The sequence below is a fragment of the Panthera pardus genome, unplaced genomic scaffold (assembly GCF_024362965.1).
Source record: "Panthera pardus isolate Hobbes unplaced genomic scaffold, ASM2436296v1 HiC_scaffold_10, whole genome shotgun sequence".
Lineage (NCBI taxonomy): Eukaryota > Metazoa > Chordata > Mammalia > Carnivora > Felidae > Panthera > Panthera pardus.
The window spans coordinates 109,427,425-109,440,799 of NW_026526655.1; the positions used below are offsets into that span (position 1 = coordinate 109,427,425).

The 13,375-nt window shown below is 57.7% G+C and overlaps 1 protein-coding gene across 25 annotated transcripts in view; it reads right to left on the reverse strand.

Annotated features, from left to right (window-relative positions):
* BIN1 (bridging integrator 1) overlaps window positions 1–13,375 on the reverse strand; it is a 55,700-nt gene that overhangs the window by 33,825 nt on the left and 8,500 nt on the right. For 8 of the 25 annotated variants that reach the window (XM_053909921.1, XM_053909912.1, XM_053909946.1 and 5 more), the window contains exon 1: window positions 12,845–12,955. The exons of 15 other annotated variants lie outside the window; for them this stretch is intronic. In XM_053909921.1, the coding sequence (XP_053765896.1) occupies window positions 12,845–12,940 (96 nt within the window). In that variant the 5' untranslated portion in view covers window positions 12,941–12,955. Of the gene's footprint in view, window positions 1–385; window positions 498–12,844; window positions 12,956–13,375 lie in introns of those variants that run through there. 2 more of the 25 variants (XM_053909917.1, XM_053909966.1) reach the window with 2 other exon arrangements.

A 13,375-nucleotide genomic window follows, 5' to 3' on the forward strand; every position in this document is an offset into this window, starting at 1 on the left:
ATGCTCACATCTGAATGGCATGGCAGATGGCAGGAGTAAGTGCTTTCTAGAACCCAAGGCTGAGGAGAAGAGCCAAGTCCAGGGCCCCAGGAGGGAAGCCCAAAGGGAGGCAAGGTCCATGTTCCCAATCAGCCCTGGTCCCCAGCCTCTGGGCCAAGCAGGAAAGCCGGGGGCTCCTCCAGCAGCTACGGCACCCCTCGTCATGGCTACTGCAAAGGCGTCTCACACAGCCAGCTGAGATGGGGACCCACCCACACTTCACCCAGAGCGTCCCCCAAACCCCAACCCCCCCACACACATTCACAACACGAGAGGTAGTGGGGAGACTCATCCAGCTCCCCCAGCAAGAACCCACCACCCAGCTGAGACCCTGTCAGGCCTTCACCTTCCTCATCATCTCCTCTCGGCACCTGCCCGGTCGCTGCCTCTGTCAGGGTCGGCGGAGAAGTGAGCTGCACCAGGGGGGCTGAGCACTGCCACTTCACAGCTTTCTCCCAGGAGAGCTTGCGGTCAGGGGACCACAGCGACAGGATGCGCGTCTTTGCACCTCACACACAGGTTCCCAAACAGGCAGGACAGGCAGACAGACAGACAGATGGGCAGGCAGAAAGAAGGCCAGGTTTTCCCACAGGTCGCTCAGCACACACAACTGGGCTCTGTTCTGAGGGAGACACCTCAAGGGTGGAAAGGCCAGAGCTGCCCCCTCCCCCAGGGTAGACATGCCAATCTGGCATATTCTGCCCACTCTGCCCGTGGGCCTCCGGGTTTCTGGTTCACCGCCCCCCCACCCCCAACACCTTGGGGCTTTCTTTCTGTGATGGGGCCTGGATGCCTCCTCCACCCTCTCTCCCACACACAGCTGGGGTGGGCCAGGCTAGGGAGCTGCACAGCTGGCCTTCTGGTCCCCCGCGCTGATGCTGCGAGCCCTTAGACCCGTGTGATGGGCTCTGACACTAGTGGCCTGAACCTGACCCCATGCTTGTCTCAGACCCTCCAGCAACCCAGGAGCTGGGCAGGACCCCAGCAGCACCCACGAGAGAGCAAGGAAGGAGAGGACAGAGGTAGGCCCCCAAGCCCAGCACTCACTGCCACCTGCATATGCCCTTAAAGCCCACCATTTCTCCAAGGAGCCTAGCTGTCTTCAGGGGGAGGTGTGTTCATTGCTATTGAGTATCCTTCCTCCTGAGTATCTCACTTAATCTTTAGGCCATGTTCTGAGCTGCACACTCGTACCCCCAATTTAGAGATAAGAAAAGTAAGGCTGTGACATTAAGTAATTTGGCTGGCCACCCAGGACTCTGTGGCTTTGCTGTGGCTGTAAACAAGCATGGCTCAGATCTCATCTGCTGTGGCAAATGAACTAGACCTCTGGGCCCATCACTGCGCTCCAGCCAAGGCCACACCACCCATGGGCCTACTCTAGCCAGTGACTGAGTGTGCTGGGGTTGCAGAGACAATTGGCCCCTCCAACAGGTGAGTCTGGCCCAGGGATGCCCCACCAGCCTTGCTGAACCCTTCCCAGCGCTGTGCTGCAGGCTGAGCTCCTTCTTTGGCCTCTTCTTCTAACGTGGCCATAAGGCACTCCCACTTAATGAGAAAGAAGACAGAAGGACAGAGTGCTGAGGTGGCCTGTGGCCTGGCCAAGGCTAGACCCAAGGGCTCCTGACTCCTGGGTCCTTTCCACGGGGTGCCACCCCCGAAGTGTGGCTCTTGACCCTGGGCACAAGGAAATAGCTCCATCTTCTCATGTAGCATCCAGCCCCAGCAAAGTCTGCCCCTCCCTCCAGGGAGCCTCACAAGCTCCCTGATGAGCAGTCAGGTGGCTCTGCTTTCAGAGCAAGCAGCAACACTTCCCCCAGAGGCTGGTGGTCTCCCAGTGACTAGTCTGACATGGTTAGCAGCCTCAGAGCTCCTGCTGTGCCTTAGGGTTAGGCAGGGACCAAGAGGAAAGGGATGGAAGGAGGGGCCTGACCTCTCTTGGAAGGAGTTGGGCCCCACTCCAGCCCAGCTGTGGCCAGCAAGAGGGAGAAGCCACTCAGGTCCCTGCTTGGGAGCAGAGCCCAGGGTCCCAGAAAGCAAGTCCGGAACACGTGGCAGAGTTGCCCTGGCCAGTGAAACTCCTAGGCCCTCCTGCAGAGCCAGGCTGGCCGCACATCAGGCTTTCCCTTACAACTTCCCGGAGGCTCCAAGACTTTTTAAGAAAGATAAATGTGGAAACACTGGCCTTGGGCAAGAGCCAAGAACAGCATTCCATCTCCAGGAGGCAAGAACGCTCCCTGGCACTCAGGCCCCCCACGCAGCTCCCATGTGCACACTCACAGGCTCCCATGCACAGGCGGCAGGTACACCCAGCACCCACACATTCACCTGCTGATGCTCACCCCCATGTCTGTGCATACACACTCGCACACACTTCCTGATGGGGCTCCCTCCCACGGCCCTTTGGTCGCCCCCCAGCATGGTGGGAAGGCAGCGGGAACCACAAGGAGGCCACAGAGCCAGGCAAGAAGCAGAGCTGAGGTCAGGAGACACTGTGCAAGGAGAACCCAGAATGAGGAAGGGGAAATGGAGAGAAAACCAGAGAAAGGGAAACCGACAGTAGCTGAGGGTGGCAAGATGGGCTCCAGACCAGGAACGGGCCCGGCAGCCCCAGGCAGGTGGGTCTCAGGGACGAGAGGGAGCCTCTAGACTCCAGTTCCCTCTCTCTACCCCCAAACACACACACACACACACACACACACACACACACACACGCACACACACACGTACATGTTGCAGCCCCCAAAAGACAAGCCCGGCCAGGGGCCTGCGTCCCTTCTCTTGGTCTCTCTACACCGCTGTCTTAGGACCTCCATTTCCCCAGGCTGGCTGCAAGGTGGTAGCAGGAGAGACTGGCTCTGAGGACAGGCGTCTCACATCCTGCCTTCCTCCCGGGGGAAAAAATGCTGTCGGCTCACCTCACATTCTGAAGGGCTCTCCTCCCCAGCCGGGCTCCTGGCAGCCTCCAGCCGAGGGCACCACAACCACCCCTCCTTCTAAGCTCCACAAAGATCACATTGCAAAGCATGACCCCAGGGTGCAGGGTCCAAGGACCCCCCCTTGAGAGAAGCCCACCACCCTAACCCCCGCTTTCAGCTGGGCTCAGATCAGCAGGACATCCTGAGGTGGGGGCTATTGTCCCATTTTATAGATGAAGAAACTGAGGTTCAGAGAGATCCCCCCAAACCTGATGGTTTTCCAAGGCCCAGACTGCACTTGTCATTCTCAAGTGGGAGGCACCCAGATGCCGGGTAGTAACAGGCAGCACGTGCAGGGTTTACTGCAAAAGATTCATCCTGCTGCTGCATACTTGCCGCCTTCCAGAGATGTAACGGAAGCACTTTTGTGACATAACCAACATAAACAGATTGCGTAGCAGAATGCAAAGCTGTCGAGACTTTTGCAAGGAAATACAACACTAGAAAAACGTTTCCAGGTTCTTCCTGGCCAACCTGACGGAGGCTGGGCTGCACCCGCCCACCCCTCCCCCATCCCAGAAAGCTCCTTGCCTCACACACACAGGTCCCGGTGTTTTGGAAGTCACTGGCCCCTGACACCAGGCCACAAAGACTCATCATCCTTTTCTGTGGGCCCCTGGCTGAGGAAGTCAACTGGCCTTGCTTGGGAGACGGTCAGTCTAAAATCATCTCCTTCCTCTTTCAGCAATTTTCCCTTTCCCTTACAAAACACTGGTGAGAGTAAAGAGTGATGTTTGGTTTTCTTTTTTACGTCCTTAACTGGATACATAAAAAACTCAGCCCGCTAACTCTATCGGCCCCACCACACTGCCTTGAGATCTGATTGGTTGGTCAAAAGCCAGAATGCAGAGTCCTGAGGACGCGGTCCATCCTGGGGCTGGAGGCCTAACCCCTGAGATGGCAGGGAGCCTGGAGGGGGTGTCTCCTACTCCTCCACACCCATCTGTCCAGGTGGACCGGAAGGCCCTCACCCCAGGCAACTGTGGACCAGAATGCCCCTCCCCCTCTCTCTTCTCCCCTCCCCTCCCAGGGGGCCTGAAATTCCAGCCTGTTCAGCAGATAAGCCTGTGGCCAGCGGCCAGGGTAGGGCCACCCAGAGCCCAGAGGAAGCTAGGGTGGGCTGGGATAGGGAGATGGGAACAGCCCAGAACAGAACACAGGGGAGCAGAGGCAGCAGGAGCCCACGTCCGGAGGGGGAAGAGGTCGTGTAGAGCCCGGAAGGGCCCAGCTGAGCTTGCCAGAGTGGAGGTGGAAACCACAAATCAGCAGCAGTCACTCAGCCAAAGGCATCCAAGAGGCTTACAAGTGTTCTCTGAATCCTGTGAGAAGAGGGAGGTGTTCCACAGGGGAGGAAACTGAGGCTCAAAGCCCGTGATCTCAGGGCTAAGAAAGAAAAGTCAGCCAAGAGGAGGTCTAGGCCAAAAGAAGCACTACAGCCCCAAGGGGGCCAGAGGGGCCCAGGCTTGGGATGACTCCCCTCCCCTCAGGGGTCACCCACCAGGCAGAGCCCATCCCTAGTCAACAGCAGAAGGAGGCTTCCACAGTGGGTCGGAGGGCTTCTGGAAGGGCTAGAACCACCCAGACCGAGGCTGGCCACCCCCTTCCACAATCAGAAGCCACCCAACTATCCAGACCTCCCCACACAGCACTCCACCTCACCCAGGCCACATTCCCATGGGAGAAAGGAACTTTTCACCAACTTTTCCAGGACAGCCCAAGCTGCTCCCTCCTCAAAAGGCTCTCACTTGATTTTGACCCTCCCAGACTTTCCACAGTGAGGAGTCCCTACCCCCATGGACTCTGGGACTTGGCCCCCTGGGTTGGGGCTCATCTTGGACACCCTCCCCCAGCCTGCCTGGCTCTGTTCTGCAGGGGACAAAGCAAGGTCCCTGAGCCAACACTCCAAAGAGGAGGCATGTCTGGTGGTAATACAAGAGTCTCTGAGCAAAAACACAGCAATGCACAGAAAGAGTGAGGCCAGATAAGTGCTGTTCTTAGGAAGCAGCTCAGGGAAGTGACACCTGAGACCTGATGAAGGGGAGAGAACTTGCCAAGCAGAGGGCAAGCAAGTGCAAAGGCCCTGAGGTGGGAAGAGCAAGGCCAGAGCAAGAAACCAAGGCACTGCTTTAAAATCTCTCCGGGGTCACACAGCCAGCCAGAAGGGTGGCTGGGATCCAAACCCCAAGACTGCCTCCAGAGGCCATTGCTCTAACCACTGCACACACGGCCTTAGCAGCCAGGGCCAGACCTCAGGGCCTTAGCTGCAGGCTCCTGGAAGATTCTGGCTTTGACGCTCTCCATGGAATAGGAAGCCCGGGGAGCTGTGATCTGACTCACAGAGCAGGAAGCCCATTTCAAAGGTGTCTGCAGTGACCCAGGTAGAGCCAAAGCTGGTTTGGCAAGGGCAGGAAATGGTGAGAAGTGGCCGAATGTGGGGTGACTAAGAGAAGTGAAGAAGACTCCAGGGCTTGAATGACAAGAGGGAAGGAGCTGTCATCACTAGAGATGGTGAGTCTGAGATGCCCAGAGATGTCAAGGAGGGAGGTGGGGACACAACAGCCAGGAAGCCCAGGGCAGCCAGGGCAGACCCCGCATCAGGCTTCTGCACTCATTCCCTGCCCACCTCCCTGCTCCGTCACTCCTACTCCAGAGGGCCAGCTCAGAGTATCTGTCTGGTCTGGACAGCTGCCAAGGGGAGGGAGAGAGGGAGGAGCATCTCCGGCTAAGGACCTCTTCCATGGGGAGAGGACTCAGGGCAGAAGGTTCAGGGAGCAGGCCCAGGCTGTGCAACCCTACGCAGGGAGTACACCTTTCTGAGCCCTGAGCCCCATCAGTAAAATGGAGCCAAGACCTCTCCCTCATGGGAGGATTAAGGATGCGGTGTGCTTGAGTAGGTGACTTCCTTTCTGTCCCCTTCCCCTCATCTTAACCTGGGACTCCTCACACCCAGGCCAGAAAGTTCAGGCGGCCTCTCCCACCTCGGCCCCACCCCGCCCTCCCACCCTCAGACCACACGTGACTTTCTCGGTGCCTGCCGCCCAGCGCACCTGTTCCCCATGACTCACGCAGGCTTATGCACAACGCTCCTGGTGGACAGCAAATACCAATCCACCCCACCTCCCCCCAGCAGCACCCTCCGCCCCCCAGCTCTGCTAGGATCCTGCAAGCCACCTCCTTACCCTGGCCCCCTCTGGTGGTAAGAAGGCAAAATGGTAAAGGCCCCAAGGAAACCGAACAGCACTAAGAGTACTGGCCTCTTGTGACCAGCGGCAGCCCCCATGAGCAGCCCTGATGCACCTTGACTTTGCTGGCCCCGAGCCTGGGATGCAGTCCACCCCAGGAAGAGGTCCAGAGAAGGCTCACAGCCAGGGCATGTGAGTGACACAGGGCTGCCTGCTGGCCTCCTGTCATTCTGGGTGGGGCCTGCAGAGAACAGGAACGACCCCACCCTTGGCCCAGCACCCCACACCACCTGTTCAGAGATGTCAGCACAACCACCCCCAGAGCCACCACCCCGCCCCACCTGTCCCCTCCATGCAAGTGTGGGTGCTATTCTCAGCCCCAGGCTCTAGGACACTGGCCATCAACAGAGGGGGTGGAATCTGTCCCTCCAGTGCACGGCCTCCCACAAACCCCTCATCAGCTGCTTGCTTAGCTCAGTGGGGGAACAGCCTGTGCAAAAAAAGCCCACAGCTCAGCACAGCACGAAGCCAGGGCCGGGGGAAGGGAGGATGAAGTCCCTGCCAGCACCCACCTGCATCAGGGCCAAGCAAAGGCCAGCCCTGGGGCCCCCAAATCTCCATCAGGAAACCCTACTTCCTTACTGATACCAGCCCATGCTGCTACTTCACATCACCTCCTCCAGGCAGCCTTCCCTGACTCCACCTCCGCCACAGAGGCTCACTTGCCCCACTGGATGTCCTTAGCCCTTTACTTACATCTATTCCTATCAGAGAAGTTCAACCTAAGTACGCAAACAGGTCATTCATTTATTTCACCAGTTGGAATGCTCTGTGTCCACATCTGTGAAACTGTAACTATTAAATAGTACCTACCGGCGCCTGGGGGGCTCAGTTGGTTGAGTGTCCGACTTCAGCTCAGGTCATGATCTCATGGTTCATGAGTTCAAGCCCCCTATCAGTCTCTCTGCTGTGAGCACAGAGCCTGCTTTGGATCCTCTGCCCCCTCTCTCCCTGCACCTCCCCCGCTCATCCCCTCTCTCTCTCTCTCTCTCTCTCTCTCTCTCTCTCACTCAAAAATAAATACTTAAAAAATAAATAAATAGCACCTAAAGGAGACAAGATAGTGGTATTTTTTTCAAACACATTATTGCTACTATTTTGGCTATTGTTGTTATTTTTGTTATTCAAGGGAGTGGATGCCTGGAATCACCTTTAAATAGCTCCCACCCAGTGCAGCCACCAAAGTGCTGACAAGCACCCCTGGCCCAGTAGTCAGGGGAAGGGGGGGCCCTAACCCCAGCCCCTGTGCTGACTCCCAGGTCCTCATCTGCCCGGAAGCTCCCCTGCCACAGCCCTGAACTGTCCACAAGTCCCTGGTACCCATGAGGGCACCACACGGACCCCCAACTTCACAGTTGGGAATCAAGGGGTGGGGACTGGCTAGTTCATGGTTCCCCAGAGGAGCAAGTCTAGTTCGGCTGCATTCCACCAGTGGAGGCAGGAGGAGAAGTGGGAATGGACTAGAGGGGAGGGAGGGGCTGACCACCAGGTAATCCGGTCAAGGGTGAATCCTGGGGTGGGGGAAGAAAGTGGGACCACCGACAGACCAGGGGGTGCCAAATGGCCGCCCCTGCACCTGGCAGGCGGAATGAATGTTCAGGGGCCAGGGCAGGCTTTTCTAGGCTTCCTTCTCTGTTTTTTTTTTTTTGTTGTTTATTTACTTATTTTGAGAGTGAGAATGTGTGTGTGCACATAGGGGAGGGGCAGAGAGAGGGGGAGAGAGAGAATCCCAAGCGACCTCCGTGCACGAACAGCAGAATCATGACCTGGGCCAAAATCAAGAGTCAGACACTCACCCGACTGAGCCATCCAGGCGCCCCTTCAGGTTTCCTTCTGACAACCTTGCACCTGCTTTTCTGTGCTTCTGTGGGGGAGGGGAGGCTAGAGAGATAGGGTGGGCAAGGGGCATACCGAAGGGGAAGGTGCTATCTTCCCCAGCCCCAGCAGACGCAGTGGGCAGGAACAGGGGCCTAGAGCCTCACTGGCTCAGTGGGCAGCTCAGGGTGATCATTCAGGGGCCGCCAGAGGCCTGGACAGGTCGTCACGCTCCAGGTCTCGGTGTCCCACCTCTATAGTCAAAGGAGGGAGGTGAGGACCAGGTGACCGTGAGACGCCCATCCATTTCGGCTTCCCAGGGCTTGTTCAGACCATCAGCACAGGAGTCCCTGTCTCACCGAGTACGGAGGGACCCTAGGGATCTGACCCACATCCCTTCACTCAACACATCCGGGCTCCCAGTCAAGTCTCCAAGAAGGCTGAGGCAGTGAGGACAGGGAGGGGTGGCAGAGACCCCCAGAAATCATAGCAAACACCAGCACACCCTCTATGCCTGCTGGGTTCATGCCTACTGCCCCTTCCTCCCCCTGGGGCCCTCTTTGCCAGGAGAAACACAATTCAACACCAAGGGGAAGTTGAACAGTGAGGCAGAGTTACCAATTCTCAAAAAAAAAAGAAAAAAAATCACAGGAATGTGCCAAAGGAGGCAACTTTGCGTACTGACGGGGAAGGTTGTCCAGAGAGGGGCAAGTTGGACGGACGCCCAACCCCAGATTCTGAAGGTCGGTCCCTGACCATCCCCTGCTACAGCTCTGGACACTTGTAGATCTTCTAAAAGCTGGAAGGGATTCTGTTGCCTACAAGAAGAAGGAGTCAGGGTGGGAGGGATGAAAGTCACCTGGCCCCCATGAGGCCCTCTCCAAGCAATGCCTCCTTCCATCCTCCCCGGAGCCCTTGGACCCACCATCTGGATTCCAAGCTGGGCTTGGACTCCTGCACTACTGGTGGGCCAAGCATGCCCTGGACTCAGCCAGGATGGCCCAACAGGACACACACAGAGTGCCAAGGCACAGTCGAACACCCCACACCCACCTAAGGTGCCTCAGCCACCCCCGCCCCAGTGTAGAGCTGAGCCCGTGAGCTGGCACGCCAACTTCCAGTACCCTTGGTGTGAAATGGAGACACTATTCTCCATTTAATCCTCACAAATAGGAAAACTGAGGCTCTGGGGGGTAACTTGCCCAAAGTCTAGGGCTTGAGAGGAGGACAGCTAGAATTTGAACCCAAGCCTGCCACCTTGACACACTAGAGAAGGTGCTTTGTAAAACCTTTCCCGTTGCTTCTGCACTGGAGCCTTACACTCCAACTCATTTAGCATTAAGTGTCTACTAGGTGCAGATGCCAGGATCACACACTCACCACGGGACCAGCCTTCACCCTCCAAGACTCTGGGTGAAACAGGGAAGATGGTTACCACATTCCATGAAGGAGCAAACCATACCGGAAGGGGTTAAGTGCCTGGCCCAAGGCCCAGGTAAGGGGAAGGAGAGGCACCTGGGTGGCTCAGTGGGTTGAGCTTTCAGCTCAGGTCATGATCTCACGGTTCGTGAGTTCAAGCCCCATGTCAGGCTCTGTGCAGTGAGGAGCCTGCCTGGGATTCTCTCTCTTTCTCTCTGCCCCTCCCCGGGTGGTGCTACATAAGTAGATAAATTATTTTTCTTAAAAAAGCGGGGGAGGGAGAGCACAAGCTAGAATCCCAGGTCTCGGGGTGTGCTGAGAGCACGTGGCTGTGCAGAGGCCTCTCTCCCCACCGCGTGGCTCGGGGGTAGCACTGCACCAGCTGGAGAACATGGTGGCAGCCTCCCCAGGTGTCCTGGGGTGCATAGCGGACAGGGTGACCTGTGAGTGCAGTGGCACCAGTGGGGGTGCAGCCGCCGAGTCCCGTCCTGCTGCTGCCCATGGGTTTCCCACAGTGCTGACTCAGCCCTCCCGCCCCGCCCTCCAGGTAGTTTCTGCAGTGCGCTAGGCCAGCAGTGCCAGGACCAGACACGAGGAGGAAGCCCCCACTGGTCCACCAGAGCAGGCCTCCCTCAAATCCACAGCCTGGGCCCCGGGCCCCCCTTTGGTTGTGGCCTCCTCCAGACCCACAGTCCACCCAGCCAGGAGGGGGAGGCAGTCAACTTGGGGAGGGCAGTGACATTCTAGCTGAGCCAAGCCCACTGCCAGGACAGACTGTTAGACTGAATCCTTGAGAGGTGGAGAGAGGATACAAATAAATAAACCCCTGGCTTGGTTTACTATTTCAGAAAAACAACAGTATTTGGGTCCTGTCCCAGGTTCAGCAAATGCATCCAATGAATTGTGGATTTTGTTTCTCATTTTAGATCACGACTCACTCAGCTCACACTTGCAGCAATTAGCTCATCCTCAAGTCTCCCCTGCCCCAGGGTCCCCCAGCTCTTTCTTCATGGGAGATGGGAGCGATGGTGCCTGTGCTCAGCTCCCCCTCTACCTTTGGGCTCCCCAGGGAGTGCGGATCAGACCCGCTCTCTCCAAACCTGACCCTCTGAGGTCCCTTGGTTTCTGGGGACAGCCACACTCCCACCTCTTGTAAAGTTGGTTGGCGAATGCCAGGCAATAAGGAAACCCCCCAACTCAAGGAAGGGCTAGTTCTGCAGCTTTACCTTCTCCTCTGGTGTGCCAGCCTCCTGGGGCGACCAGGGGCCGCCTTCCCCACCACACACACACACACACACACGCGCGCGCGCGCGCGCGTGCACCCCATGCCTAGACATGCACCTGTGCACTTCAGCAGTCTCTCCCTAGCCCTGGATTTAGGGAGGGGGGTGGCAGCACCTGGGAAAGACCAACCTGGGGCCAAGTCTGATGAACGGAAGGGAGGAAATCCCAGGGTTTGCCTGAGCATCAGTGTTCTCACCTGCCAAATGGAACCATAATCCAGTCCTGCCTACCTCACAGGTCAGCAAGACAATGCATAAAATGAAAATTGGCGGGTATGAGTGTTCTTCATAAATCACAAAATTCCACAGAGACAGGAAGACTGTGCTCCCTCCTAAACTCTCTAGAGCCAGCTGGAGCCAGCAGGGACACAGCTCTGCCACTAGCACTTACAGGAGTCCCCGGGTCCACCTTGTCTCATGGAGAGGAGAGTCTCATGCTTCCCAACTCCCAGATGGGCACACTGAGGTTTGGAGGCCGAGCTAGGGTTCAGCCCAGGTCTCTCAAGCCTGGAGTCTTCCGTTGCACATCAGGCTCCTCGAATGAACGAATGATGGGTGACCCCTCACCTCTGACCCCAGCTTTGTGCCCCTCGCCCGGTCCCTGAAAGCACAGCCCACCTGAACCAGTTGCCTCCCCCCACCACCACCTCCTTCAATCGGGCTCTGGCTCGGGGGCTCTGACTTCCCTCCTCTAGGAGGTGATACCACCACCTCCCAAATTAGCTTTTTCAACCAATACAGGAAAAAAAAAGGGGAAAAAAGTACACCATAGTTCAATGTCAAGAATCCTGTCATAAGCAAAACAGCTCAAAACACCAAAGCCAGAATGGTCCATACGTGTGGGTTCTCAGGTGCTTCCCCAAGATGCTCCCTGGGAAAAAACCCATGTGTCAGCTCCCACCAGGGACCAGGCATTGATTGCATTCACTTCCTCCTGGACCCTCTACACAAGCCCGTGGGGCAGGAACTCTTGTTCCCATTTACAGAGGAGGAAACGGAGCTGCAGAGAGGCCCAGGCCCGCAGAGTAGGCGAGCGGTCACTGGGGCCACACTCCATCCTCTCTTTTAGGGTCTGTCTTCCTCCCCGCACACACCTCTTAACCCCAGTTCAATCTCTGCCCTTGCTCCACTGCCAGTGCCCGGGGCCCCAGGTTAGCACCTGCATCACCCCCACCTGTATCTGACCCCCAAGATAGTTATCGTGTTCTGGCAGAGTGATGATGCCCCCTCAGAGCAGAGAAATAGGGGCTCTATAGTGGATGGGGGTAGGGAGTGGGGGGCCCCTTGAGGGGTTTCTTCCAGCCCAGATTGCCTGTGCCAGGTCTGTCCCTGGTGCCCAATGGTGGGCCCAGTCTTGTCCAGGGCTCAGGCATGTTGGCCACAGTCCTGGGGAGAGGCTGAGCTGAGCAGAGGGTCCAAAGAAAGTAGCAGCAGCTGTTGGAAAAGCAGCCAGTCTGACAAAGGCTCTCCCGTTACCCAATCCACCTTCCGGCCTCACAGCCTCTGAGAGCCCCTCAAGCCACAGACCGGAGCAGAAGGCCAACCGCCTCGCCAGCCAGAGCCGCCCCTGGGCCTCCATCCGTACAACAGTACTATTCCTTTGTCCACTCCTCTCCCTGCAGTCTGCGCTGACAGCCAGAGACCCCAGCCGCTGGCATGACCCCTCCTCCCTTGAGAACCCCCCTGGTTGGGTTCCCCAACCCAGGAACTAGGGGACCCCCACGTGGCCATCTGACCAGTGGCCTGGCCACGAAGGGCGGAGCCCACAGGGCTGCCTGGAGAGGGTGAATTGATGCCATGATGGCCCCTCCGGGCTGTTAAGCTCTCCAAACCTAGAGGTGTCACTCACCCTCAGTGTCACTTTGGGGACCCAAAACCCAGAAGCAGGGACACATGTGAGGCAGGGAGTATAAGACGTTGTGCGGTTTCCGGCAAGCTTGGGGAACAGACATCACCTGACAGGGTGGACTCCAGGATGGCAGCCCTACCCCAGGCCCCCTTCCCGGGCACACCTGGATCCCAGCCCGGCCAAGCTAGAGGCCATTCCCTCAGGGGATGCAGGACTTACCCTGGGGCTCCTTTTCCTCAGAGCCGGGGGCTCCCTGGGCCCTGGCCAGTGAGACACTGGGTCCTCAGCTAAGCCCAGACTGGACAACAGACCCATGGCTCAGGCAACACGTGAGGAAGAAAGGTAAGCAGGTTGAGGTGCATAGGGGTCTGGGGTCCCTCCCAGCCCTCCGGGCCTGCTCCCCCCCACCCCCCACCACCTATCCTTTCAGTCTCAGGCCACACCCCCCACCACCACCCTTACTCACACACATTCCAGCCACCCTCAACAGGCTGCCAGAAACATCCTTGCGCACCCCACAACCCACCTCCTCTGCCTTTCAAACCCAGCTCAAGTGCCACCTCCTCTGAGGAGACTTCCTTGATTGCCCCAGGTGGATGAGAAGAGGCTCTCATGTCCAGGGCACCAGTGCCCTTGCTCAGTCTCCCCGAGTGCCGTGATGGGCACTGGGAGCCCCTTGAGGGCAGGGCAGGTTCTCTCTCAGCACCCACCGCACCTCAGCATCCTGGCCCTCAGTGGGCAAGCCACAGA